This window comes from Phocoena phocoena, chromosome X, assembly GCF_963924675.1.
Source record: "Phocoena phocoena chromosome X, mPhoPho1.1, whole genome shotgun sequence".
NCBI classification, from domain to species: Eukaryota; Metazoa; Chordata; class Mammalia; order Artiodactyla; family Phocoenidae; genus Phocoena; species Phocoena phocoena.
In genome coordinates, this window is record NC_089240.1 from 84,785,859 (window position 1) to 84,812,344 (window position 26,486).

General features: G+C 44.9%; 1 protein-coding gene across 1 annotated transcript; it reads left to right on the top strand.

The window, feature by feature from the left end:
* The first annotated feature begins 1,132 nt into the window (after positions 1-1,132).
* On the top strand, positions 1,133-25,540 carry SRPX2 (sushi repeat containing protein X-linked 2). Its single transcript, XM_065900555.1, has 11 exons — positions 1,133-1,486; positions 3,170-3,411; positions 7,769-7,849; positions 15,852-16,043; positions 18,161-18,337; positions 18,615-18,741; positions 18,901-19,022; positions 20,306-20,485; positions 21,147-21,280; positions 23,777-23,898; positions 25,009-25,540. Exons 2-11 carry the CDS (start codon positions 3,330-3,332, stop codon positions 25,187-25,189), a joined length of 1,398 nt encoding a protein of 465 aa, XP_065756627.1. The 5' UTR covers positions 1,133-1,486; positions 3,170-3,329; the 3' UTR covers positions 25,190-25,540.
* Positions 25,541-26,486: the final 946 nt, after the last annotated feature.

The window sequence follows — 26,486 nt, forward strand, 5'->3', positions numbered from 1 at the left end:
TATACAGCAGAAACTAACACAACAATGTAAAGCAACTATACTCTAATAAAGTTGTTTAAAAAAAAGAACATTTTTGTTGAATGTGTGTCTCCTCCAATCCATGAGGGCAAGGATTATCTCCATTTTACACATTGATGTCTATCAGGTATTGATGCCTCGGAGAGTTTGTGGCACATAATAGATGCTCAACAAATATTTGTTTAATTAATTATGGATTAGAATGTCAGGGATTTTGTCCACCATCCTTAACACAGTAGACGTTTGATAAACTTATTAAATGAATGAGGCCAAGACCATGTCTTTGCCTTCTTTATACAATGATCACACTGTTGAACACATGATTAACACTCATTACATATTTTTGATCGGTGGATGGGAAATGAAATGGGCTTGCTACTGAACTTTTTATTACTGTAAACATAATTCTTCCCTTCATGACTGAGAAGGGGTTACCAGTTTGCTTATACACACAAGGAAGAAATCATTTCTACAGCAGCTAAAAAAAAAATTCTTCCAGGACAATGCATTTAAAAGGATGGAAATTAAACTCTAAGGGGAGGGAAAGTATCAGGAGCTGTTCTGCACTGTGGTAGAACAGTCTCATTATCAGATACTAAAATGAACAAAGCTTGCTTAGTGAGAAGAAACACAGCCCTCCATAAGAGATCATTGGGAAACAGCTTAGCAATGGCTATAACCTTGCCATGCAGAGATAGATCATCTCAATTGGCTTAAACAACCTCCCCCTAAAGCTTCTCTAAGTATGCTTTGTCTCCACGCTTATTACAGGAAATCAGTTTTGATTCTGCAGGCTAGAAGTGCATGGTATTTTTTGTCAGCAACATAATCTTATCAGAAACTGAAGTCCATAGGAGTTAGGTCATCAGAGAGGGTTTCAAAGTGGATCTGACCCTGTACATAGGGATGGCAGGGCAACTTGGGGATGGAGAGTACTAAGGAATTACAGGGGAAATCTGCAGGGAATGTCAAAATCAGCTCCACTCTTCCCCTCTCCTAGGAGTTTGTGGAATTCCTTTTCATTCAATCCTGAGGTCATGCTGAGTCATTTTAAAAAAAAAGTGTTCTTCAGTACACCACATCTCTGGAAGCCCTTTAGCCAGCCTGTTAGTCATTACTATACTCACAGGCTTGGGGCCAGCACCATTCACACTTTCCTCTGCTCTGCAGCAGACGGATTGAGCTCCTCTCATCCTTGAGTTCCTTCTCCCCCACCTCTCTAAAACTCTTTTCTGAGGGAGGAACAGCTATAACTTTGGGGATAATATAGCTTTAAGGAAACTTTTGGCAGATGCTGATGTCCTAACATCTGGGCAGTGTTAACAGAATCCCGGAGGCCCGGACAGACCAGGAGCCACTCGTTCTAGGAATGTAAAAAAGTAGAAGTTTTTCCGACTGATGAGAGGAGCAGAGAGGAAGGAGAAAGAGAAAGAGGAGAGAGAGAGAACACAAAAAAACCATACAACAGGTAAGATCTGCCGCTTCATCCGTCCACACCACACTACCCCATTTCACAACCCGAGAGGGTAACGAGAGCCAGGACTTGGGAAAAATGGCTTGGACGGAGGGTGGGGGGAGGAAGAAGTTCTTTTATGAAACTGGACCACATGCTGCTTTCCATTTGAGCCGTGACCTGGCTGCAGACACAAGTTCCCACTACCTTCCCGGCCCACAGCAGAGGGATGGCTGACCCCAGTGATGAGTCAAGTTTTCAGTCTGAGATTGGGGAGAAGGTGGGCAGGGAAGGGGTCACAGTCTCAGAGCACTGGGTCTGCAAAGGAAAGCCCCTGCTCCCAAACCAAGGAACTGGATGGAAGCTGCATGTGGGAGAGGGGTTGATGATCAGGGCATCTAGCTGTTCATTTTCCTGAATCTCTCTTTAATCTCCTCTCTCTCATCCTTTCGCTCCCTCTTTCTGCTTTTATCTCTTGCCTTCAGTTCTGGCAGATTGTCTTTTCTTGCTAAGCTTCCTTTCCACATCTTTCCACTTTCCTTGCCTCCCCTGCTTGCTCTTACTTCTCTATCCTGCTTCCTTGCCACTCTCTAGACAAAATCTGAAGCCATGGAGTAATGAACTGGAAAGTGAATTTTTGCCATTCTTGGACTTCTCACGCCCCTTAGGGAGGCTGGCCAGAATCTGCCATCCTTTTGTTCCTCCATTTCTGGGACCGACACCTCCCCCGAGCATGGCATTTCATTGAAAGCCTGTGGGTGCTTGCTGAGAAGTCCAGCAGCCAGTTTATACCAATGGGCAGCAAGTTTTAACACTGTCATTTATGAAGCATTTGCCTACTGGGAACCACACAACTCTCATCCCATTAGAGTGATGACAGGACGGGAAGTAAGAGGGCAGTGGGAGCTTGCTTACCCTCTCCTCACGTACCTCAGTAGGTTCTTTCCAACCCCACTGACTTCCTGCTGGCTCAGCAGGGTAAAACTAGAAGGTTAGGCTGGACTTGAAAGCCAGAAGCCACTACTAAGCCACTAAGCCTCAAAGCCCAAAGCTAAGAACAGAGCCAGGGTATAGTCACCACCTGAGAGACTGCAGAAAGGAGACATCCAGTCCTGTTCAAGATGGAGTTGGTAATAATAATATCTAATACACATGGATTGCTTCCCTATGTGCCAGGCAACAGTCTATTCTATAAGGTAGATACTATTATTATTCCCATTTTATAGATGAGGAAACTGAGGCTCAGAGAAGGTAAGGAATTTGTCCAAAGCCCCATAGCTAATAGGGATAGAATTGGATACACATGCAGATCTGTGTAACTCTAGAGTTCAAGTTCTCAGTCCATATATGCTAACACTTTCCCAGATTTGTGGTTAGGAAGTACTAGTTAAGTGGATGAAACCATCAACTGGTGCCTTTAGATTGCAGGATTCCCATTTGGTTCTATATGACTTAATGTTGGCCCTTTCCTGGTCTTTGTACCTCACTGTCCCTCTCTGTAACTTGGAACATAGAACATTGGCATCAGCTATCACCAGGGTCAATTGAGAACTGGTTGTTTTATGCCCTCTTCCTCCTGGGAGGGAAAGACCAAAATTAACAAACAGAGTGTTGTTATTCTATAAAGTGGAAGATCCTTACAAGGGGGACCATATAACAGGCATTCATTATTTTAAAAATCTCTCTTCTTCCTTGCAGATCCTGCATTTCTGCTTTCTCTCACTTTTGGAAGTTCATTGATGGCTGATTTCTGAAAGTCATCCTCCTTTGCCCTGGTGCTCCTGGCGCTCCTGGCCACATACCTTTATTCTTGTCTCCCTAAACCACCCTCCCACTCCCCCTTCTCCCCCTTTCAAGGATGGCCATTCAACTAACTCGAAGAGGAGCTCTCTCTCTGCTGCTCTTCCTCACTCCAGCAGTGACGCCAACCTGGTACGCAGGTAAGCTCTAGGAGCTGTTGCCCATTATTTCCAGGAAGGGCAGGGCTTAGAGCAAGTGTTAGAGAAGGGAAGGGTTAGACCGCAATAGGAGACACTTAAATTAGATACAGAGAAGAACTATCCTCAACAACAAAGATGGTTAAACATTGCAAAAGGCTACCGAGGGAGGTTTTTGAGGCAAACAGATAAGAGATTTTTGAAAACAGGCTGCACCAGCATAAAAACGATGTTGGTCAATATATCTTTGTAGCTTATTTGTACTACACAGGGAATATGGCAAATATTTTATCATAACTACAAATGGAGTATAATCTTTAAAAATTGTGAATCACTATATTGTACACCTGTAATTTATATAATATTATACATAAACTATACTTCATAAATATAATAAATATAAATAAATATTAAAAAATAAGGTTGGTCAACATGGCTTTTGAGGCCACTATCTTACCTGCTTCTCCACTTACTTTCTCTCTCTTTCTCTCGCCCCTCCCAGACCTTGTTTATAGGATGAGATTTTTATAGCCCATTTCTGCTGAAGATTGTTAATGACAATTCAGACCACATTCTGTTAAACAGGAATCCCTCAGTTTCTTCTGGCTTGTTTCTTATTTTGGAAGGGATGGGCATTTCTAGATCCCTGAATGTTTCATCCTTTGCCCCTGGGGAGACATAGGGAGCTCAAGAGAACAGACCCAGCGAGGAGATGGGAGAGGGGAAGGGGAGGAATGAAGGAAGGATGATGAGGTGCCAGACAGGGGTTTTTGATGGGGCCCAGCTGGCATTCCAAGTGCTAAGAATATTCTGTGGCCTGCAGCATCTGCCTTCATGGGGGCTGGGGGGAGTAGGGGCAGGAGACAGGCCCAACTAATGGAGTTAGAAAAACATCCAGAGATGAGTAAATAAGAAACTGCTTCCATCACAGCTGCAGTCATTGTAGCTAAAATTTTCCACATGCCCTTAGCTCCTGGTGGAGGCTTCTGGCAGTAGCTCTGTTTGGAACAGCTGCATCGAGCTTTCAAACAAATATGCGCACTTCTTCCCCTTCTTGGCTTAACCTGGCTCTGTAGGGGGTGAAGCATAAGGGCTGACGCTGAGATGAAGAAATTCAAGTCAAGCCCTTGGAAGAGTGCACACTGCTTGGGGTTATAGGAGCCCCAAGTCCCCAGGAGATACCATGTGCAGCCGTCCTCCCCAACCTCCCCCCAGCTTCAGTTCAAGTACATGAGCCCAAAATCCGGCCAAAGACCATGAGACTATGGAGTGGAGGTTAGATGGCTCAAGCCCCATTTTGAATAACCATAAGAAACCTCATGGCACACAAAGGCCTTGACCTTTCCCAGGGTGGAAGCCTGAGCTGTTGGAGTCTTAAGGACAGTGCAGTTTTTTTAAAGACTTGGATTCATTTGAAACTCTCAAAGGGCTGTTTGCAAAGGTGGCTACTCCCCACTTCTCACAAGAATCACTATGGTCATCACTCCTTCTCAGGAGCCCAGGCTGGTGAGGTCTCTGGCAGCCCTGCAAGCCCACTCATTCTGCCTTTCTCTTTTCTTAGGAAGCTACGTGATGAGAGAAATTTGGAAATTTCCCAATAATCCTCCCCTACATCACTAGCTCAGTTGTCGGAGCTTGCTCCATCCCACCTGTTCATTTCTTCATTCAATAGATATTTAATGACCACTCTCTATGCATTCAGCACTGTTTTGTTCATGACTATAGCTTTGTCCTCCAATGGGAATGGTACAAGGAAAGCAGCCAAGTGTGGATTCCTGGCTAATCAGAAAAAGGATCCAAGAATAATCAGCAGCGGGTGGGAAGCGTTAAGAATATAAATCAAGCCAACAGTGGGTTAAAAGTGCATATTGGCATATCTGGGCAGTTCAGGAAGTCAGACAGTATTTCTTATCATAATCCAAGCATTAGGGAGGATCTTAAAATTGTCATCAACTATCAGTTACATTTCCAACCACACCTTTGTGAAGGGTAGTGCTTAGAGGGTCTGACTGTACTATGGAAGTTGGAGGAACCCAGTAACAGACCACAGAGTAACCACTGATCAGCATAAAGGAACCAAGGAATGCTGCCCAAAGCTCTCCCAACCAGGGCTGAAGAGGGACACGCAGACAGAACAAGGTGGGAAGGGGGGACCCTCTGGTTTCCCATATCTCATCTCAGTATCTTAATATTTGCCAAAAAAATACCCAAAGACAGGCAAAGAGGAGAAATGGAAAGACTTAAAGTGGTAAGGTGGCCCCAACTTATTCCTGTCACAAAGCAGACTTGGCACTGGGCCAGCCACCTCTGTACCCTGGCAAAGACTGTAATTATCTGACTGAGTCTTCCCCTCAGCTTTCCCACATCCCCTGTAATTCTGGAATGATGTGAAATGCTTGGTGGCCTTCGATCCCGCACACATAGAGTGAAAAAAGGCTGAATTGCGAGAACGATTTTGGATTTTTATTCCTGTTGGGCGTTGTCCAAAGCTCTCCCCTACCGCCATCTTTAGTGGAGTGTCTGAGTTTGGTCTCGAGGGGACCAAACCACCCTGGGCTGGAATACCCATTCTGCTCCTTACTAGCTGGGAGACCTTGGGCTACTCCCTGAATTCCTCTGAGCCTGTTACCTCAAGTGTATATGAAAGCAATATGGGTGTCTACCTCACTGAGATGTCAGGGTGATCTAATGAGATGACGTATGTAACGCGCTGAACCCAGAGTAGGTGTTGAGTGATGTTAGCAGTCGTTGTTATTGTGGTTGTTGTTATCCAGCCACAGGCCTTGGACACTCCTGTCTGCTCTTCTGGTAAACAGAGGCTTGCTCCCTGCTGGGCATTTCTTCACAAGCAAGCTCTGGAACAAGGGTAGGGGGACCAAAGCGTTTAGAGAATCGTACACATCTGTCCTCCTGTTTACAGGCGCTGTAAGGGTTTGATACTAAACTGAAACAGCTGACAAGAATTCTGTTTCCCACCTCCCTACAAAGAAACTTCCCAGGTGGGGAAAGAGGGAGCAAGGGAGAGGAGGCCTAAGAAGGAATAAAGGAAATCCAGGAGAAGAAGCAAAATGGGAAACCAGGAAAAAATAAAGGGAAGGAGAAAAAATGAACTCTTTCCTCTGGAATGAGGGCAAACCAACGAGGACATGATTTCATAAGGCAAACTTTCAGTTTGATTCATTCCCTTGTTCATCAAGCTGGACTGGTTTCCCAACACGCCCCCCCACCCGCAGCCTATGCCTGTGGGGACTGGAAGAGCCTCATCATCTGCGCTCTGCTCCACCCTTTAGTGCAGGGGGCCTTGTGCCTCTGTGCAGAGAGGAGGCAGGCGAGCTTGTGGTCGGAGTGTTGACACAGGCCAAAGGGCTTCAGCACTAAAACCCAGCCCTGTCCTGGAAGCACACTCTCTCCTGGGAATGCAGAATTGTCTTCTGACTCCAGCAGGGCTGGCTGCTCTATTCCTGTGTGTGCTTTAGGGCTCTGGGAGGCTGGAAAGAGAGCTTCCGGCAACTTCCCTCCGGAAAGGACCAAGTTGTATTCCAATTAGTTCGTATTCATGACCCATTTCCTGCCGTCTGGTGGAACGCACTGTTTAGTCTCCCGGACAGCCATAGACTGGCCTCCACCGGGGAGTGGCCCACTTAACGGGATGAGGGTGGTTGTGGAATGTTCTCTAGCTCAGCAGCCCCCTACTAAGGCTCCTGCTGATTAGAGGAACTAGGTATCTCTCCAAAGCAGGACAAACTGCTCAGGAAGTGAAACCCTTCTCATGCCCCCTCGCCTTTTGAGCCCTCCCTCTTTGCCTTCGCATGCCACCCCTAGCCCTGGCAACCAGGTGGCAAAAGGCTGGTGCCCTGTGGGCTGGTGGGAGCTTGAGGAATTATTTCCCTCTGAGGATTGTGAGAAGGCCCATCACTAGTGGAAAGACCCTTGCTCAGGCTCTATGTTTTCCTCCTACCTGGGACAACAACTGTCCATCCTCAGAGCTTGATCATCAGTGTCTCACCAAAACTCATGTGCTACATCAAGGAAATGGGTCATTTCTAGTCCAGATGGGCAGGATTCATGGCTGGTCAAGAATTTTGATTTTTTTCTTTTGAATGGAGGTTTCCAGTGCTACCAGTAAGCCGCCCACCTCTCCCACAACATGAGTTCACCCTCTGTGCACCTGAGGTGTGGACGTTTGCCCACAATAATTCTGCTGCTTCACAAGACAGGATTTTCCCCACTAAATAGCCACCTAGTTCCCCACCCATGGAGTGTCATGTCCTCAGAAAGGGACCAAGTTGGAAAGGGGAAAAGGTTGGGAAGGACTTGCATAAGAAACCAATATGTCATCTTGATATATTCTTCATTCTAGGTTCAGGCTACTACCCAGATGAAAGCTACAATGAAGTATATGCTGAAGAGGTCCCACAGGCCCCTGCCCTAGACTACCGAGGTAATCCTCTCTGCTTCTCAGGCTCAGGAAGGGCCTTATCTGGCCTAAGGCCTAGGCCCTGCCTGAAGCATCCTCACCCAGCTTGGCTCATTTGTGCCAAAGCTGCAGCTCAGGGAAGCAGGGGCTGTGGTTTCCAGTCATGAATTTGGTTACTGACTTGCTGTGTGATCTCACCTGTCTAGAGTTGCCCATCTATATTTAAGTATTGACTGAGTACCTACTGTATGCCTAATCCTCTGTAACGAAAGCCTTGGGTGATATAAAATCTAAGGTAGGGTTTTGTCCCCCTCAAGAAGCTTACATTCTGCTGGGGGATATGGGTGAGGGCGCAATAAAATTAGCAGGCATAGGGCAAGTAAGCGTGAAACTCTGTGCTAGCAGTAAATGCGATAGGAGTTAAGAAAAAGAAGTCATGGGAGGGGTCATGAAAGATGACATTTAGACTAGGCTTTGAATGATGTGTGGATCTGAGAACTGGAAAGGGGATGGGAGGGCCTTCAGCATAGCAGATGGCCACAGATATAGAGGTAAGAACAAACGTGTAAGAGGAAGGAGCTAGGAAGAATCCAGCCTCACTAGAGGAGATGGGATGTGGAGGGAGTAGTAGGAGGTAAATATAAAGAGTGAGACCAAATTTGGAAAGGCTCCATGATCTAGGGACCCTTCTAAGGAGAGGCACGAGGACTATCTGTGAAAAATGCTGAATAGCAATTCCTGCATTAGAAGGAAATTTAGATCACGCAATGTCTGATATCCCTTCCACTTCTAAGATTCTTTGTTTCTGTGCTTTGCAAGCCATGCTGAAGAGTTTAGCTGTTGTGCTAGAAGTTATAAGGAGTCATCGTATGTTTTTGCAGAGGGGAGTGAGATTGTAAATAGTAATTTCAGAATATCAACCTCATTACTGTGGACAGAAAGTAGGAGTTTGGGAGGGGTAGAGCCCAGGTCAGGGAGATCCTCCAGGAATCAGTAACAGTGATGTTGGTAAGAGATGATTGAGGCTAGTGGAAAAGAAATGGAGAGCAAGGATGAACCCCAGAGATGTCTCAAACAAAGAGATGACAAGACCTAGTACAGATTTGACGCACCAAGAGGGTAAGAAACAAACAACCCTCTGAAAGCATCCAGTCTGAACACCTGGGAGAACTGTAAGACCCCCCCTCTCACAGAGACAAGGTTAGAAAAGAAAAGTGGTTTGGGGCTTCCCTGGTGGCGCAGTGGTTGAGAGTCCGTCTGCTGATGCAGGGGACACGGGTTCGTGCCCTGGTCCGGGAAGATCCCACGTGCCACAGAGCGGCTGGGCCCGTGAGCCATGGCCGCTGAGCCTGCACGTCCGGAGCCTGTGCTCCGCAACAGGAGAGGCCACAACAGTGAGAGGCCCGCGTACCACAAAAAAAAGTGGTTTGTACCCTATAGACAGTGGGGAGTAGAAAGATGGAGCTTCGTGAGTCAGGTCGTTAGCTTAGATGGATGAGCTGTCTGAGGGATCAGAGGGCCAAGGTCAGAGCCTTAGAAGACATCTACGAATGTGATCAGGAGAAGAGGAACCAACAAGAAGAAGAGAGATCATTAGTGGTCCGCCATGTAGGAGGAGATTGGGGTAGCACCTATCAAATTACAGAAGCCATGAGGGAAGAGAATTTTAAGGAAGGGGAAGAGATAACAGATCTACTGTGTCAAATATTGGAAAGAAACAAATTGAGGGTATAAACAATATATTTGGCAAGAAGAAGGTAAATGGTGACCTTTGAGAAAACAGTTTCAATAGACAAATGATCGGAGTTTGGGGTTCCTCTCTGCTCCTTTCTAGCTACCTTCTACCTGTCTTCTCACTGCTAAATTGTCCAGACCCACTGCCTCTCTGTCCCAGCACTTGCTAACTCCCCAACTCCCTATGGTCTCTTTCCCACTCACCCACAGATTTCCATGCTGGAATGACAGCCCTTGAAGATCAATCACAATTCTCTCCTCAAGCCCAAATCATATGGCCCCTTCTTGAGCTCAACCTCCCCCATCTCTCAGTAACAGTGGACACCATCCCTCTCTTCTCACCCCGCCCCCTTCCTTGGGCTCCAGGACATTTCACTATTCTGGCCATAGCTGAAGCCAAGAACGGAGATGCGTTCTCTAGTGGTGACAAGAGGGAGCCTGAGGCATGGATCTGAACTTTGAGTGACCCTGACCTGTCCCCTGAGCTTCTGGACTACATCTCCAATTGCTGCTGGACACTTAAATTTGGAGATATCGAAAACTAAATTCTTTCTGCTTCCCTGAAAAAGGTTTGACATCTGGCCTTCAAACTTTTGATAATGATACCATCATTCTCTTAAAAATACCTTAATGGCACCTTTAATAGCCCCTTTTCCTCATCACCTCTCACCAGTCATTCACCAAGAATTGTCATTTGTTTATTAATCCATGGGATTAAAACCTTTATTACCTCACACATTGATAATGACAATTGCCTCCTAACTGGATTCTCTGACTCATGTTTCTCCTTTCCCCAAACCTAGTGACCCACTGTGATCATTTCTAACAGAATTTGGTCTCAGTCTAGCTGTCTGGCCTAACAACTTATTACCCCTTCTCCCCACATGAAATCGATGAGTAGCCAGATTAGTGGAGCTCTACTCTGTTCCCTAACTGCTTTGGCCCATGCTGAACTCTCCCTCATCCATTCATTCTTTCATTCATTTATTCAATGGCTATTTGTTGAGTACCTACTGTATACCTATTCTGAAATAAATGTTTATTGTCTGGACCACTCGTTCGGCATTCATTATATACTGCCTCTTTGGTTTACTTTTTATTACCCTCAACAAAATAGTTACCTGTTTAACAGAAGGAGCCACGTATGACACCCCATAGAGCTATGTCAAAAGTAGATGCTCAAGAAATGTTTACTGGCTGGTTGGCATTCTGGGAGCAGAAGCCAGATTGTAGGAGACTGTAGATGGGAGAAGTAGATAGGAAAAAGCAACAGGTGCAGAAGGTACTTTTGGGGGGGAGGGTCCAACAGCCCTATGATTAAAATTAATCTGCCTCATTGGTTATTTTTAAATGTGTATAAAGCCATTAAAAAAATAAGCCACATGGTGGCCTTTGGCCTTGGGGTCAAGTGTCTCATGGCTATCTTTGGGACTTAGTCTCAAGGCATAAAACTAATTCAGTACGGTTATCTATGTTGAGGGGGGAGGGGTGGCCAGGAAAGTACAACCTGAGGTTCCAGCATTCCTTGTAAGGTCTTGTGACCTCATAATCCACAGCTCTACAACTGTAGTGTTTAAGAGACTTTCTGTAATTTGGGGATGGCCTCTCCTTATGGCTGCAGCGTTTTGTTGCTTGAGATGGGATGAGCCAGTGGCTCAAACCCAGACACTGATTCAGGGAATATCATTCCCATTCCCAGGAGTAGATATATTTTACACACGCATTTTCATTTGATTCTCAAAACAGTCCTATGAAACTGGTTTATTATCCCCACTTTACAGATCAGGAAACTAAGCTCAGGGAATTTCAGTTTAGAGAATCATAGAGCTCAGGGGTGGCAGAGCAGGAATTTAAGCCCAGTTCTGTCTGACTTCAAAGCCATGCTTATTCTATTTCTTTCATAAAAAAGGTAACCTTTTTTTTTTTTTTGCAAAGAAGGTTTAAAAAAAAAAAAAACAAGAGTTAACCAGTAAAAAGCAGATCAATATTTTAGAGCAAAGTGTGCATGTACTTTGGTACCATTTTCACTAATCTTGAACTTTCTTTCATTCCCTTAAACTGACTCCTAGCTTGGAGTCAGAAACCGTTCTCTGAGGTACGTCCCAATCCTCTGGGCCACCACTTGCTCCCAGATTTCTGCAGCTCTGGGCAAGCTGGTAACTCTGCCTGAGTTATCTGAAGGTAATCACGAAGAAGGTGCTTTCAATCCTGTTGTCAGCACACTGTTTTCTTTATAATCTCTAGAAAGAGATATGTGGATCGCAGAGGCCACAGGCCTGAATTCAAATCCCAGCTCCTCCACCTTCCAGCAGTTTTGACCCTGGACAAACACGTATTATGTGCTAGTCACTGTGCTATGTATTTTACAAATGTTATTTCATTTAAATACATTTCGTGCTTGCTCTGGAGTGATAGGGGAAGACCTCTAAAACACATTGTTAAGTTTATTTTAAAAAACATTGGTGGGAACAGTGGACGTAATATGCTACTCTATGTGATAAAGTGGAGGGGAAAATAAGATTCGCTGTATATGTGTAAAGAAACTATTAACAGTGTTTCCTGATGGGGGGACTTAGTGGGGGTAGGTGTGGGAGCAGGGGTGGGAGGGAGAATTTTACTGCATAACTTTTATACTTTTGGGGTTTTGAAACATATGGCTATAGTACCTAATCAAAAATGTAAATGTATACTTCAAAACAGCAGCCTAACATGCTGCAATGACAGATATTGTAGTTAGAAAAAAAATGGCTTTTAGAGCCAGACAAACCTGGGGTTCAAATCCCAGCTCTGTCCCTTACTTGCTGAGGGATCCTGGGCAAGTTACTTCCTCATCTGCAAAATAGGGATAAATACCTACATATTGTGCCTTACAGAGCTATTGGGAGAACTATATGAGATGATGGGAAAATGAAAATATAAAGCATGGTGACTAGCACACCATAGCTACTCCATAATGACTAACAATTTTCCTACCACGTTCTTAGTTTCAATTTCCCATCAGTACTCTTTTGTTCAGCCAGTTACGAATCTCCATAACTGTACTGTCACCTCTCCCATGTGGAAGTATTTCTTCATCTCATCCACACCAATGGCATGAAAGGCATTGTCACATGCCTCACTGACTTCCACATAATGCACCTACCATTTCCCCTGCTCTACTAGTCTGGTGACCATACCCAAAAAGGAAACAAGGTCAGTCTTCAATTACTTGTTTTTGGGGTCACTTGGAGATCACCACTTCTTCTCCTAACTGCTCATAAGCCTATGTTTAAATATTCTAGAACACTTTGCTATCAGTGCTGTCAGTCTCACCAGGCTATAGTTCCCAGAGGCTGCCTTCTTCTTCCTTCTGGGGCTCTAATGTACAGCATGGTGACTATAGTTAATAATTCTATGTTTCATAGTTGAAATTTACTGAGAGTACATCTTAAGTGTTCTCACTACAAAAAAAAATGGTAACTATGTGAGGTGATAGATGTGTTAATGAACTTGATTGCAGTAATCATTTCACAATGTATACATATATTAAAATATCACATTGTTCACCTTCAATATATGCAATTTTATGTGTTGATTATACCTCAATAAATCTGGAAAAATAGAAAATTGGGATAGTGTTTTTGCTCTTTCCAGCCTTCCAACATGTTCCTTTTTTTTTCTTTTGGTAAACTGCTGTGCCTCGTGGTTCAAGTCTTTATTTTCTTTTCTTCCAGTTTTATTGAGCTATAAGTGACATACAGCACTGTACAAGTTTAAGGTGTACAGCATAATGATTTAACTTACATACATCATGAAATGATTATCACAATAAGTTTAGTGAACATCCATCATCTCATATAGATACAGCATTAAGGAAATAGAAAAAAATATTTTTCCTTGTGATGAGAACTCAGGATTTACTCTCTTAACAACTTTCACATATAACACATGGCACTGTTCATTGTATTTATCACGTTGTACATTACATCCCTAGCACTTATTTATCTAACAACTGGAAGTTTGTACCTTTTGACCACCTTCATCCAATTCCCACTCCCCCCACCCCCTGCCTCTGGTAATCACAAATCTGACATGTTCTCTTTATGCCAGTATTCCTCGAGGCCAGCCAATTTGGACTTATTTACAATAGCTAGAACCTCTATTACTGTCTCAGCATTTATCCTGAGGTATATATTTCCCTTTACTATTGCTTGCTTGTTCTATCCATTCCACTTTTATGTGTATTTTCCTTGACAGAATATGGGTGAAAAATAGGATGAGAGTGATTGTTGAGGTCCCGGCCTCGAATGTAAAGTCTTGATGATATGTGTTGTGACCATATAATCAACAGCTCTGCCACTGTAGTGCTTAAGAGACTTTCTGTCATTTGGAGATGGTGTCTCCAGATGGCAGCTGTGTGTCACAGCCACAGGCTCAAAGCTAACGCTAGAAGCCATAAGGCTGTTGTGGCTTAAAGGCTAGTTTTCTCACTGTCATCTGTCTTCATTCTCCAGCTGCCCTCAAACAGAGGCTCTAGCCTTTCTTTGTTCCTTTAGCTCCTGTTGAGCTTTTTTTTCAAAGCCCCCCTTTTTTTGTCTCTTAGGATTTGGGAACCAAATTAGCTCATACGGGGCTTTAGCCTTCCCAGCCCCAGGCTAAGAAATCTGTGTTAGCCTATGTATGTGTTCTTGGGCAGGTGGCCCTCTGCTTGTTTATATGTTCCCCTTTAAAATCTGAACCCACTGAAGAGTCACTTATTTTGTGTAGCAGATGAGGCATCTTTATGATTTAACAGCCCTATTACCTTTTGTGCTCAGTATTGAACTGGGATTGGACTTTCATTCCTAAGCAGCCTACTTTGACATGGCATTCCCCTCCTTTCTCTAGCTTACATCTTTGTGTTATTTTTAACAGTTATTGTAAATGTACACACTGTAAAAATTCACTCTTTCTGGTGTTTTGACAATGCAAAGAGTCAGGTCACCAGTACCACAGTACCAAAAATTTGCCCAGGGCTGCCCCTTTGAGGTTATCCACCCCTCTACCCCTGATCTCTGGCAATCACTGATCTATCTCAATATTTCTGCCTTATCCAGAATGTCACATACATGGAATCCTACAGCCTGCAGCCTTTCGATTCTGGCTTCTTTCATTTCACAAACTGAATTGGAGATTCCTCCAAGTTGTTGTATGTATCAGCACTTCCTTCTTTTGTATGGCTAAACCACAGTTAGTTTAAACATTCACCCTCAGAAGGACATTTGAGCTGTTTCCAGTGCTTGACAATTATGAATAGAATACTTTAAACATTTGTGTACAGGATTTTGTATGAACACGGGTTTTTATTTCACTTGGGTAAATACCTAAAGTGGGACTGTGGAGTCACCTGGCAAGTGTACATTTACCTTTCTAAAAAACTACCAAATAATTTCCCAAAGTAGCTGCATCATTTTGTATTTCCCCCAGTGATGTATGAGAGTTCTAGTTTCTCTCCATCTTCACCAGCACTTAGAATTGCCAGTTTTTTTAAGTTTAGTCATCCCAATGGGTGTATAAGGGTATCTTTTTGTAGTTTTGATTTAGCATTTCTCTAATGACTAATGATGCTGAACATCTTTTCATGTGCTTATTTGCCATCACTATATCCTCTTCAGTGGCATATCTGTTCATATCTAAAGCTTATATTCTAACTGGCTTGTTTGCTTTTTTACTGTTGAGTTTTCCAAGTTCTTTATATAGTCTAGATACTAGTCATTTGTCCCATATATGGTTTGCAAATATTTTCCCCCAGTTTGTGGTTTGTCTTTCACCTATCAACAGTGCTTTCCACAGAACAAAAGATTTTAACTTTGACACGGTTCAGTTTCTTGATTTTTTTTCTTCTATGAATTGTGCTTTTCGCATCATGTCTAAGATCTCTTTGCCTAGCCCTAAATCCTAAAGATTTTTCTCCTATTTTTTTTCTAAAAGTTTTAGAATTTTACTTTTTTCTCTGAAGTCCACGAGCCATTTTGAGTTAATTTTTGTTTAAGGTATGAGACACTTAGGTCAAGGTTCTTTGCTTTGCTTTTCCTTTTTTTTTTTTTTTTTTGGCCTATGGAAGTTCAATTGCTCCAGCATCGTTTGTTCAAAAGGTTATCTTTCCTCTATTAAATTGTTTTTGTACCTTTGTCAAAAATCATTTCAGTATATTTGTGTGAGTCTGTTTCTGGGCTCTCTGTTCTGTTCCATTGATCTATGTGTCTGTCCTTTCACCAATACCACGCTGTCTTGATTACTGTACTTCTAGCTTACTTTTCTTCTATTGCTACAGTCCCCCGATGGTGTTATACATTAAACATCCAGGATGGAGAAGCCACATGCTACTCACCAAGAGGAGGAAATTATCACAGCAGCCTGGGCACTCGCTGTGAGCTCTCCTGTGACCGGGGCTTTCGACTGATTGGACGGAGGTCGGTGCAATGCCTGCCAAGCCGCCGTTGGTCTGGAACTGCCTACTGCAGGCGTAAGTGGTATCTGTGCGTGCATATGTTGACATGAGCGTGTGAGAGAGGCTGGCTGGCCAGCCACCCAGGGTATATGCCTGGAGGTGTTACTCTGACCTCTGTCAAGTGCAAATTGAGAATCATCCACAGGCTCCCAACAGGGTCTTTCCCCATCCTAACATTCCAGCTCATTTTCTCTCCCTGTGGTTATTGGTCAAGCAATAGGGGCATTAAGTAGCAACCAGCCCTTCTGGCACAGGAGGTCGAGGAGTGCATGGAAGGCTTACGCCTGGGGCCTGATGTAGACTTGGGCCTTCCTCTGGAGCTCTGAGCATATGTGGTCTCAGACTCATTCCCACTTGTGGTAAACTGCTGTACTTCCTGACCTAAGGCCTTAGAAGGCCTTGGCAATGAAACTGTAAGACATCCACTAGTCTTCATTTTCTTCTGAAAGTCAAGAAGAATCCCTAAGGCTGGAATGTGGGTGTGCTAACATGCACGTTTCACGTCATGTCCCCCTTAGCTCCCAAATCCCTGCCTCTTATTCAAGCCCTACAGCCTACCCCATTTTGGCAGCTGAGCTTTGTCTGTCCCTATGTCCATCACTGAATACCATTTGTAGAACACCCATGTGTGCGGGGCCTTGTATTGGTCACTTCAGAAGCCAATCCCTCAGTTACCAGGCTGCTTATAGACTAATGGGATGGAAACACAAATGTGTGCACGTGAATGGAGTGTAAGGGGATGCAGAATGCTGAGCATTCAGAGAGAAATGGGGTTGGTCAGAGAAGATGCTGTGGAGGACAAGAGAAGCTTGATAGCCAGAAAGAGGGAAGCTACCACGTCCCTCTAGGTGACTGTAATGCATTTGTTTTAGGACTTAGACACCATCATTTCCAAAATGAATTTGAATTGGCCTTACAAATAAGTCTACAATGAACATAAAACTTAAAATAAGTCTACAAATGAACATAAAACCAGTTAAAAATTGGAGATGTACATATTTCCAGGTGCCTAGAATGAGTTAATTACTATATTTAAACACTGAATCTGGCTGTGTCCTTCCTCATAAGAGACACAAGGGCAAACACTTTGGATCTATCATTTTCACTGTCATGTAATACTAAGAAAACAAATTCAGCTGAAAAGACAAACCTTTTTTTTGGACCTGATTTCAAGGAGGTCATTTTTTGCCTAGGTCTTTATATAAAGGAGACTGGAAAAAATAAAAGGCAATCATCCTCAAGTCTGGTTTGACCAAGAAGCAAAACAAACATAGCTCATAGAATCTTTATTCAAAGCTCCAATAATTGAAGTTAAGGAGGGTTAGAACTTAGACAACCTAAAGGAAGATATGGCTGGCCTACTTCTTTCAGGTATCAGGTATTTCAAACTAGACTTTGGCAAGCACAGGCTCACAATCAATTCATGGAAGCTGTTTCCGCTTCTGGCACACGTGATGTCTAAAGCACATGGACTCGTCTTTAAGCAAATGCCACCAAAGCTGGCCCTCCAGGCACTGGCCTGACTTGTATTCTCACTGGCACAGAGGGCTAGCCTGCCTGTAAGTGAGCCTCAGCTGAGGAGTGCTTGTGGTAGTACCAACATTATACTCAAAAAAGGAGCCTTAAATTTGTTCAAGGGCGTCTAGCATTTGAGGAACAAGAGAGGAAAACTATCAGCTGCTGAGGCTTTGAATAAGCCCAGAGGTTTATATGCATTGTCTCTTTAATCGGCACAACAATCCCACTTCATGGTATACACATTTTAGTGACGAAAACACTGAGGCTTGGAGAGATGAGGTAACTTGCTCAGGTCACAGAGCTAGTAAGTTGTGGAGCTGGGATCCAAACTCAGGTGTGTTTCTCAAATCCATGCACTTGGATGAGTAATTTACTTCTTTGAGACCACCACCCCACCCCCACCCACCAAGAGCAGTACCATACTTCATAATATCAAAATAAGAAGGCAATTAGGAAAAAGAGGCAATCAGGCACAAAAATGTCAGGGCAGTTTGGTGTAGGGTTTTCTGTATTTTCTGCTGTTTCCGATACGGTTCTCCCTGTGCTAGATGCCCAGGCATCACCTCCACATAAACCCCACAGGCCACTGAACTTGCCACTTCATTCTCTCTTAGAGATGAGATGCCACGCATTGCCATTCATCACGAGTGGCACCTACACATGCACAAATGGGGTACTTCTTGACTCTCGCTGTGACTACAGCTGTTCCAGTGGCTACCACCTAGAAGGTGACCGCAGTCGAATCTGCATGGAAGATGGGCGATGGAGTGGAGGCGAGCCTGTATGTGTAGGTAAATGCTGGTTGCTCCCAGCTGTCCTGCTGCAAAGAGCCAGCCTGGCATTATGTCCACCACAGAAGGCATTCCTGCTCGCTGCAAGGGTGGTACCCTGGGCATGGGCTTAACAAAGTGATCACTTCCCGTGGAGCTGGGCCTCCCCAGTTTTGTTGAGCATCTAGAACTGAAAGTGCATCTTTTACCTACCCAGTGGTGTGGCATTGTTTCTATGGGTTCCCTCCAAGGAAGGCAGGGGACCCATGAGTCAGCACTTGATTTCTGACCTTGCCAGACATAGATCCCCCCAAGATCCGTTGTCCCCACTCCCGTGAGAAGATGGCAGAGCCAGAGAAACTGACTGCTCGAGTATACTGGGACCCACCCCTGGTGAAAGATTCGGCTGATGGCACCATCACCAGGTGAGTAATGGATGCCTCCTATGCTTCCCACCAGCTTCTCCCAGGCACTCAGGCTGCCCACACTGAACCGCACAGACTGAGGGTACAGTGATAATGTGCCCCAGACCCCAGTCCTAAGAGTCACTTTCCTCAGTGGCTCTCTCACTTTGTCCCATGCAGGGTGACACTTCGGGGCCCTGAGCCTGGCTCTCACTTTCCCGAAGGAGAGCACGTGATTCGTTATACTGCCTACGACCAAGCCTACAACCGGGCCAGCTGCAAGTTCATTGTAAAAGTACAAGGTTAGAAAGAAGTCTTCCATTTCTACATTGCTTATTATTCCTGCTCTTCCCTTACCCTCCAGATGCCCATCACAACCCTCTCCTCTCTATACCTAAAACAGACACTGCATATATATTGGGAGATGGGGAAAATAAGTTCACTAAACAGGTCATTCAGGAAGCCTGCATGACATGTGCATACACATGTTTCAGAAACTCTGTTTCCCAACAAGACTTTCTCACTCTCCTAAATCTACATAAAATCCACAAAGGTACTCTTATCCATTTCTTTTCTTGGCCTTCAAATTAATGATTAAAGCTAATCAGCCTTCATTCTCCATCTTCCTCCTCTGCTGAAATTGGTGGTGTTGGCTGCCTGATTCTTGCTTTTTGTTTTGTTTTGTTTTCATCATAAAATTAATTCATGCTCACTGTTGAACATATGGGAAATAAAGAGATATATAAAGGGGAAAAAAACCTATTACTCTATCATCCAGAGGCAATTGTTGTTAATCTTTTGGTATTTTCCTTCTAGTCTTTTATTCACACATACTTTAAAAAGTATATAATTGAGATCATACTGCATATCCAATCTTATGTCACCCTTTTTTACTTTTCATTACAACACAGGTACTTTGTTTTTGTTTTTTTTTTTTGCGGTATGCGGGCCTCTCACTGTTGTGGCCTCTCCCGTTGTGGAGCACAGGCTCTGGACGCACAGGCTCAGCAGCCATGGCTCACGGGTCCAGCCGCTCCGCGGCACATGGGATCTTCCCGGACCGGGGCACGAACCCGTGTCCCCTGCATCGGCAGGCGGACTCTCAACCACTGCGCCACCAGGGAAGCCCCCTTCAGAAGTATTGTAATGACAGTATAATAATCTGCTTCTAAGAATATATCATACTTTGCTTAACACTTCTCCCACTGATGGATATTTAAGTCTCCTCCAATTTCTTTTTGCTATTAAAAGTAATTTGTATGGTAGTCATCTTTATGCGGGGTGTCCCCAAAGTCTGAAAACAAAAATGGCAATTTCTTTTTACAGATTGATACTCTTTTGATGACAATATATATACTCACCTGTGCTTCCACATTTTATGAACACCTTTGCCTACATTTTAGATTTAATTCCGTAAGGAAGGAAAATTCTGGCTCTAGCTCTGGCCATTGGAAACACAGACAAGTCATTCATTCTGATCTTTCTGGGTCTGCTGATCTAGAAAACCCAGGATAGGCATCCTCTTAGCCTTTTTTTTTTTCTAAAAGAAATAACATAGCCCCTAACTTGAACTCCTCCCTGATAGTGAGACGCTGTCCAACTCTGAAACCACCGCAGCATGGCTACCTCACCTGCACCTCAGTGGGGGACAACTATGGTGCCACCTGTGAATACCACTGTGATGGAGGGTATGAGCGCCAAGGGACCCCCTCCCGGGTGTGCCAGTCCAGCCGCCAGTGGTCAGGATCACCACCTATCTGTGCTCGTGAGTGAAACTAGGAAATGGGGAGAGTGGACATATTGATCAGGGCTACTTTGGGGGATCTCCCAATGTCTATGACTCAGGGGCCAAGAGCAATGTGTCTGATGTGGGAATGGGGGATTCTGAGATGTTTCAGGGCCAGTGTTCCCCCTTAGCATACTCCACCTCCAAGAAAAAGGATTTAAAATCTCCAAGTGTTCTTTCAGGATTTCCCCCAAGGAAAATGGAGAATGGACTTGAGAACATGGGGAGGGGGAAGGGTAAGCTGTGACAAAGTGAGAGAGCGGCATGGACATATATACACTACCAAATGTAAAATAGATAGCTAGTGGGAAACAGCCGCATATCACAGGGAGATCAGCTCGGTGCCTGGTGACCACCTAGAGGGGTGGGATAGGGAGGGTGGGAGGGAGGGAGGCACAAGAGGGAAGAGATATGGGGACATATGTATATGTATAGCTGATTCACTTTGTTATACAGCAGAAACTAACACACCATTGTAAAGCAATTATACTCCAATAAAGATGTTAAAAGAAAAAAAGAAAGAAAGGGAGAAACACCAAAAAAGGTTAACCCGAAAGGCTGGAACACCTCAGGATGTTGTTATCCATGCTGGGATGAAGGAGCAGGCCATACTCTGACTGGCCATGTGCTTCTGCCCTAGCTATGAAGATTAATGTCAATGTCAACTCGGCTGCTGGCCTTCTGGATCAGTTCTATGAGAAACGGCGACTCCTCATCATCTCGGCTCCTGATCCCTCCAACCGATATTATAAAATGCAGATCTCTATGCTACAGGTGAGAGTCACTCCTCTAACCAGGGCTTAGCTTCTTTGCATTCCACCTACCCCACTCCGTTACTCTCCTACCTCTTCTCAAAGACTTGCTCTTTCTGCAGCACAAATGCTACTTCCTCAGACTCCATGGACAACATTTGATCAGTTTTACTGTAGACAAATTTAGCACATTTTAAAAACCGCTGTTTTTACTGAAAAGACAGTGAGGTTACTGGAATGGTGGGTTACAGGAGGCTTGGTGAAGCATGAGAAGGCTGTGTGGCAAAACACTCTGGAGAGACTTGTAAGATGGATGATCAAATGTAAATGCGGGGAATTAATTATGTTTATGTTTTCAAGGTATAATAGCACTAACAGACAGACAGTAAGTGCTATATAAGGACCAGGTATACAAGTATGTGCTTTACACATATTCACTTAATTCTCACAGCAACCCTTATGAAATAGGTACCATTACTATCTCCATTTTTTAGGTAAGGAAACTGAGGCATAGAGTGGTTAATGATTTGCCCAAAATCACTAGCTAGTAAGTGGCCGAGCCAGGACCGAACCCAGACAGTCTGATTCCAGGATCTGTGCTCTTAACCACGACTAATAGCAGACGAGAAGGAAAAGTGTTGTGATATTGCAAAGTAATATGTGGGAATTGCGTGAGGATTTTTAACATTCTACCAGATATCTAGTTAAAGCCACTTGTGGGGGAAGGAGAAGTGGAAAGGACAGAATAGATCTGACCATTGGGACTTGTGAAAGGAATAGACCAGATTCTATCACTATGTTGTACACCTGAAACTTAAATAATATTGTAAATCAACTATACCTCAGTAAAAAATAATATAATGTTAAAAATAAAGAATAGACTAGGCTCTTGAAGAGAATTCAAGTTATGCTGACAAGACTTGGAGAACCAGCTCTGATAAGCTGAAAGGGGCTGGATACCCAGGTAAAAGAAGAAGTTAGTTAGGGGGGTTCTAAAAGTTGAATCTTACAAGTTGCCAAGTCAATATTCAGAGGCCCAGGATGAAAGCAGCTGTATCAAGAGAATGACCCTGGGTATCTAGACCAAAAAGGACCTAGTTCCTCCAGGGATCCCAAAAAGGCAGACAAAGGCAATACCTCAGCCTGAGCAGAAAGCAAGAACAAGAACAGAAACCAGCCAGGGAGGACTGTGACTTTGAGGGCCAGGTCTAGAGGAGTAGCCCAAAGATTAAACACGGGGTGGGCACCAGGCAGTGCTCACTGCTACTTTAAACCTCCCCCCAGGTAACTGGCTAAGAGGCGCCCCTGCTGGATGAGGCAGGACAAAGAGCCGGGGTAGGGTTACATGTTGTCCAGCCCAGTGCAGAGGAACGCGAGAAGGGGTAATGGAAAGAGCACTGGCACCATTTTGGAGAAATTCTGGAGACTGAGAGAAGGCCATGGCCATGTAGCCTAGTGGTAAGGAGCACACACTTGGGGCAGGCAGCCTCGGCCCTCATTTTGAATTTTGGCTCAGCATCTTATTGTCATGAAAATGTGGGCAAGTTACTTTCTCCTTTACAGAATAAGAATGATACCACCTACCCTGTTAGGGGTGTTGTGAGGATTAAATTCAATTATTCCCGCGAAGCATTAGGTATGTGTGTTCGATGAACAATAGTCACTGTTATCCTATCACAATAGCTATCCATTAAGAACCTATGTAGCTTCCAGTTATAAAATAAATAAGTCCTGGGGATGTGATGTACAGCACGGTGACTATAGTTATATCGTATGTTTGAAAATTGCTAAGAAAGTAGATCTTAACAGTTCTCATTGCAAGAAAAAAATGGGACTATGTGTGGTGATGAATGTTAACTGGACTTATTGTGGTGATCATTTTGCAATATAGACAAATATCAAATCATTATATTGTACACCTGAAACTAATATAATGTTATATGTCAAATAATATCTCAATTTAAAAATGAACCTATGTATTTAAAAACCTATGCAGGGGCTTCCCTGGTGGCGCAGTGGTTGAGAGTCCGCCTGCCGATGCAGGGGACACGGATACGTGCCCTGGTCCGGGAAGATCCCACATGCCGCGGAGCGGCTAGGCCCGTGAGCCATGGCCGCTGAGCCTGCGCGTCCGGAGCCTGTGCTCCGCAACGGGAGAGGCCACAACAGTGAGAGGCCCGCGTACCGTAAAAAAAAAAAAAAAAAAAAAAAAAAAACCTATGCAAAACTAAGCAAGGAGAGATGATGTTCCTGCAATTTAATCAATTACATTTCTCTTTTCTACCCCACATGGTATAACCAGTGTTCCACACTTCATTAGAATAAAGGAAACACTGTTAGGGCAAGAGCTTCAGGAATGACAGAGGGAAGAGGTCGTAGACCCCCTGGTGTGATGGTTGGGGAAGAAGCCCCTCCTTTCCCACACTGCCTCCACGTGGTCCCAGGAGGAATCAGCTAAGTAGCCTTAGGTTTGAGTCTGATAGCCTATTACAGAAAACCTTCTGCTCTCCCCTCCCAGCAATCCATCTGCGGACTGGACCTGCGGCACGTGACCATCATTGAGCTGGTGGGGCAGCCACCTCAGGAAGTGGGGCGCATTCGGGAGCAACAGCTGTCAGCCAGCATCATCGAGGAGCTCAGGTCCAGGCTGCGAGGCCACAGGGAAGGGCTGGGCGGAAACTCTAGGCAGGTCATTGGCCACAGGAGGGTTGTGGGACAATCAGCAGACACTGTTCTCTTAGGGAATTCCTTGTGTTTGAACTCTTTGGATGTATTAGGTAAGGTCAGAGAGTGGCAGGGTGTCACAATTAAATTGGGGGTTGGGCGGTGCTTAAAATACAGATGACCGCCCCAAACCACCTCAGGACTGTGCTTTTAGGAGGCACCTGAGGTGACTCTGAAGCACAGCCAGGGCTGAGACACAGACCCAGACATGACTCAGATAAGCCTCTGATCCTGTTGCCTTATGGCCTTATCCCTTTGCCCTCAGTCTCCAAAGGAGCAAGACACATTTTAGGCATTGAAATCTGAATCATACCCATCTGCCCCTGGGGGGAGAGAAGACCATAGGCAACAGGTGGTAGAAGTTGACTTTTCTCATTATCTATCTATTATCACCCTTCCAATGTCTCCACATATACTCAGAGCCAATAAAGCCATCACTGATCTCTGTTCTATAAACAATACCTGCCCCTAAAGCTCAGTCTCAGTAGGGACAGAAAGATTCAGTCCCAGATAGAAGAGAGACTGGGAAACACTCAGAGGAAGGAGACTGCAGACTTGGTGATATTGCTCAACTTCAAGGTTGACTAGGTGACATTCATCAACCTCAGGGCTGCCACGTTTGGTTGTGCAGGCTGTGCCCAGCCCAACTCTAGGAAACACTAGTCGCAGCATAGTGCATGTGACCAGTACTCCCTGGAGTTATTCCATGCAGCCCGCATTGCTGTATGTGATAGCCCTGCTTAAGGGGGCCTGTGAGGCAAACACAGCTTGGTAATAACAAAGCTGTTCCATCTGGAGTGAGGAAGGGACAGCTTAACAGAGCTAGACACGTAGGGGCAGCAAGACTCGGGTCTGAGCAGAGAAAAACAAAGGGACTTGAGACAGGTAGTGGAGGGGATGGGGCAAAGGGATTGGGTGGGGAAAAAAATAGTCCATCAGTGGAGCTGTGAAAGGTCAGAGGGTAGTAGAGCCTGGTGGGATGACGCCAATACGAGGTCTCAGACCTCCCTGGTCTCTTCTCTCTAGGCAATTTCAGCACCTCACTCGCTCCTACTTCAACATGGTGTTGATTGACAAGCAGGGAATTGACCGGGAACGCTACATGGAACCTGTCACTCCCGAAGAAATCTTCACGTTCATTGATGACTATCTACTGAGCAACCAGGAGCTGACCCAGCGCCGGATGCAAAGGGACATATGCGAGTGAACTTGAGCCAGGGTATGGTTGAGGTCAAGGGCAAAGGTCCCACAGTCAGCCGAAACTGGGGCCTAATAAAAGGAGAAAATGCTTTTTCCACAGCTCTAGGGACAGGACTCTGAAGTGGGTGAGGTTCCCGGATCCTGGGACATTTCCAGGCACCTTTTTAGGGCTGTGGAATAGTTTCCTTAAGCAAGTCTCTGCTTTAGGTAGCACTGGAGGAGCATAAGAAGCTAGGGAGGGACTGAGGACAGGCCCTGGGCAGCAGGTTGTGGACAGAAGGTCTTGCTTTCCTAACCTGGGCTTCTGCCCAGCTCTCCAAAGTCTTCCAGATAAGTAAATTCTAAATTCATTCACTAACCGGCTGTGTTTTAAATGGTTTCTCTACCCTGAAGTGACAGCAGAGGGCAGCACCATCACAACAGACAACCAGGACACTAGCAAGTGTGGCTGATCTTCCTTACAGGTTAACTGTGTGATTGGAGGTGGGGGGAGCACCAAAACGTTCTTGAGCTTGTTTGTCCTTTCCCTTTTTAGGGTATTGGGCCACAAATGTTCTGTCAGCCATCACTTCACCTAAGAGTTAGCAAACTGCTGCAGGGGGAGGGAGCTTGGGAAGTAAAATCAGGCCAGAGCAGGCTTTCTCCTGCCCCTCCAACTAGCTCATGGGCAACAGTCTCTCTCCTTACTGAGCCTCCAGTTCTCATAGCAAAAAGGGAGCCAATGCTGCCCCTTCCTCAGAGAAACCCCCAGTTCGTGATCTAGGAAACCTCAGAACCACCAACTATAAACTAAATCAGGGAGAAGGAAAAAAGACAGCCTCAGCCTCATGTATTAACTTACTCAGACACCCACTTTGAAGAGATGGCCACAGAGCAGGTGAGAGCTACAGCAGCACAAAGGCTAGCCTTAAGGGTCAGGCCTGCAAGGAAATGTGGGCTATTTGAGCTCTTGGGAAGCAGAGCCACACTCAGACTCCCTGCTCTGGCTTTGGCCGCACTCAAGCGTGCATCAGTGTTTGAAAGAAAAGCGCTCTTCCCCAGGCTGCTGGGAACCTTCTTTTCTACTCTCTTGGAACCCAGTGTCATGGTTAAGACTCAGCAGCCATTCACCTTCCACTTTCCCCAGGGGTTCACTGGCGGGAAATTAGAGGGGAGAAGGAAGCAGGCTAGGTGGAGAGGCAGAGCTAAAATGCTCGAGCACTCACTATGTGCCAGGTGCTGTTCTAAACACTCTCAATTGCCTGAAATCTTCACAAGAACCCTGTAAGGTAGGTCCTGTTATGAGGTCCATTTCACAGATGCAG

Excerpts from the sequence above, each read along its gene's own strand:
- SRPX2 (XM_065900555.1), top strand. The coding sequence starts at position 3,330 with ATGGCCATTCAACTAACTCGAAGAGGAGCTCTCTCTCTGCTGCTCTTC. Across the intron at positions 3,412-7,768 it reads GACGCCAACCTGGTACGCAG|GTTCAGGCTACTACCCAGAT; the intron begins GTAAGCTCTAGG and ends TCTTCATTCTAG. Across the intron at positions 20,486-21,146 it reads ATCACCACCTATCTGTGCTC|CTATGAAGATTAATGTCAAT; the intron begins GTGAGTGAAACT and ends CTTCTGCCCTAG.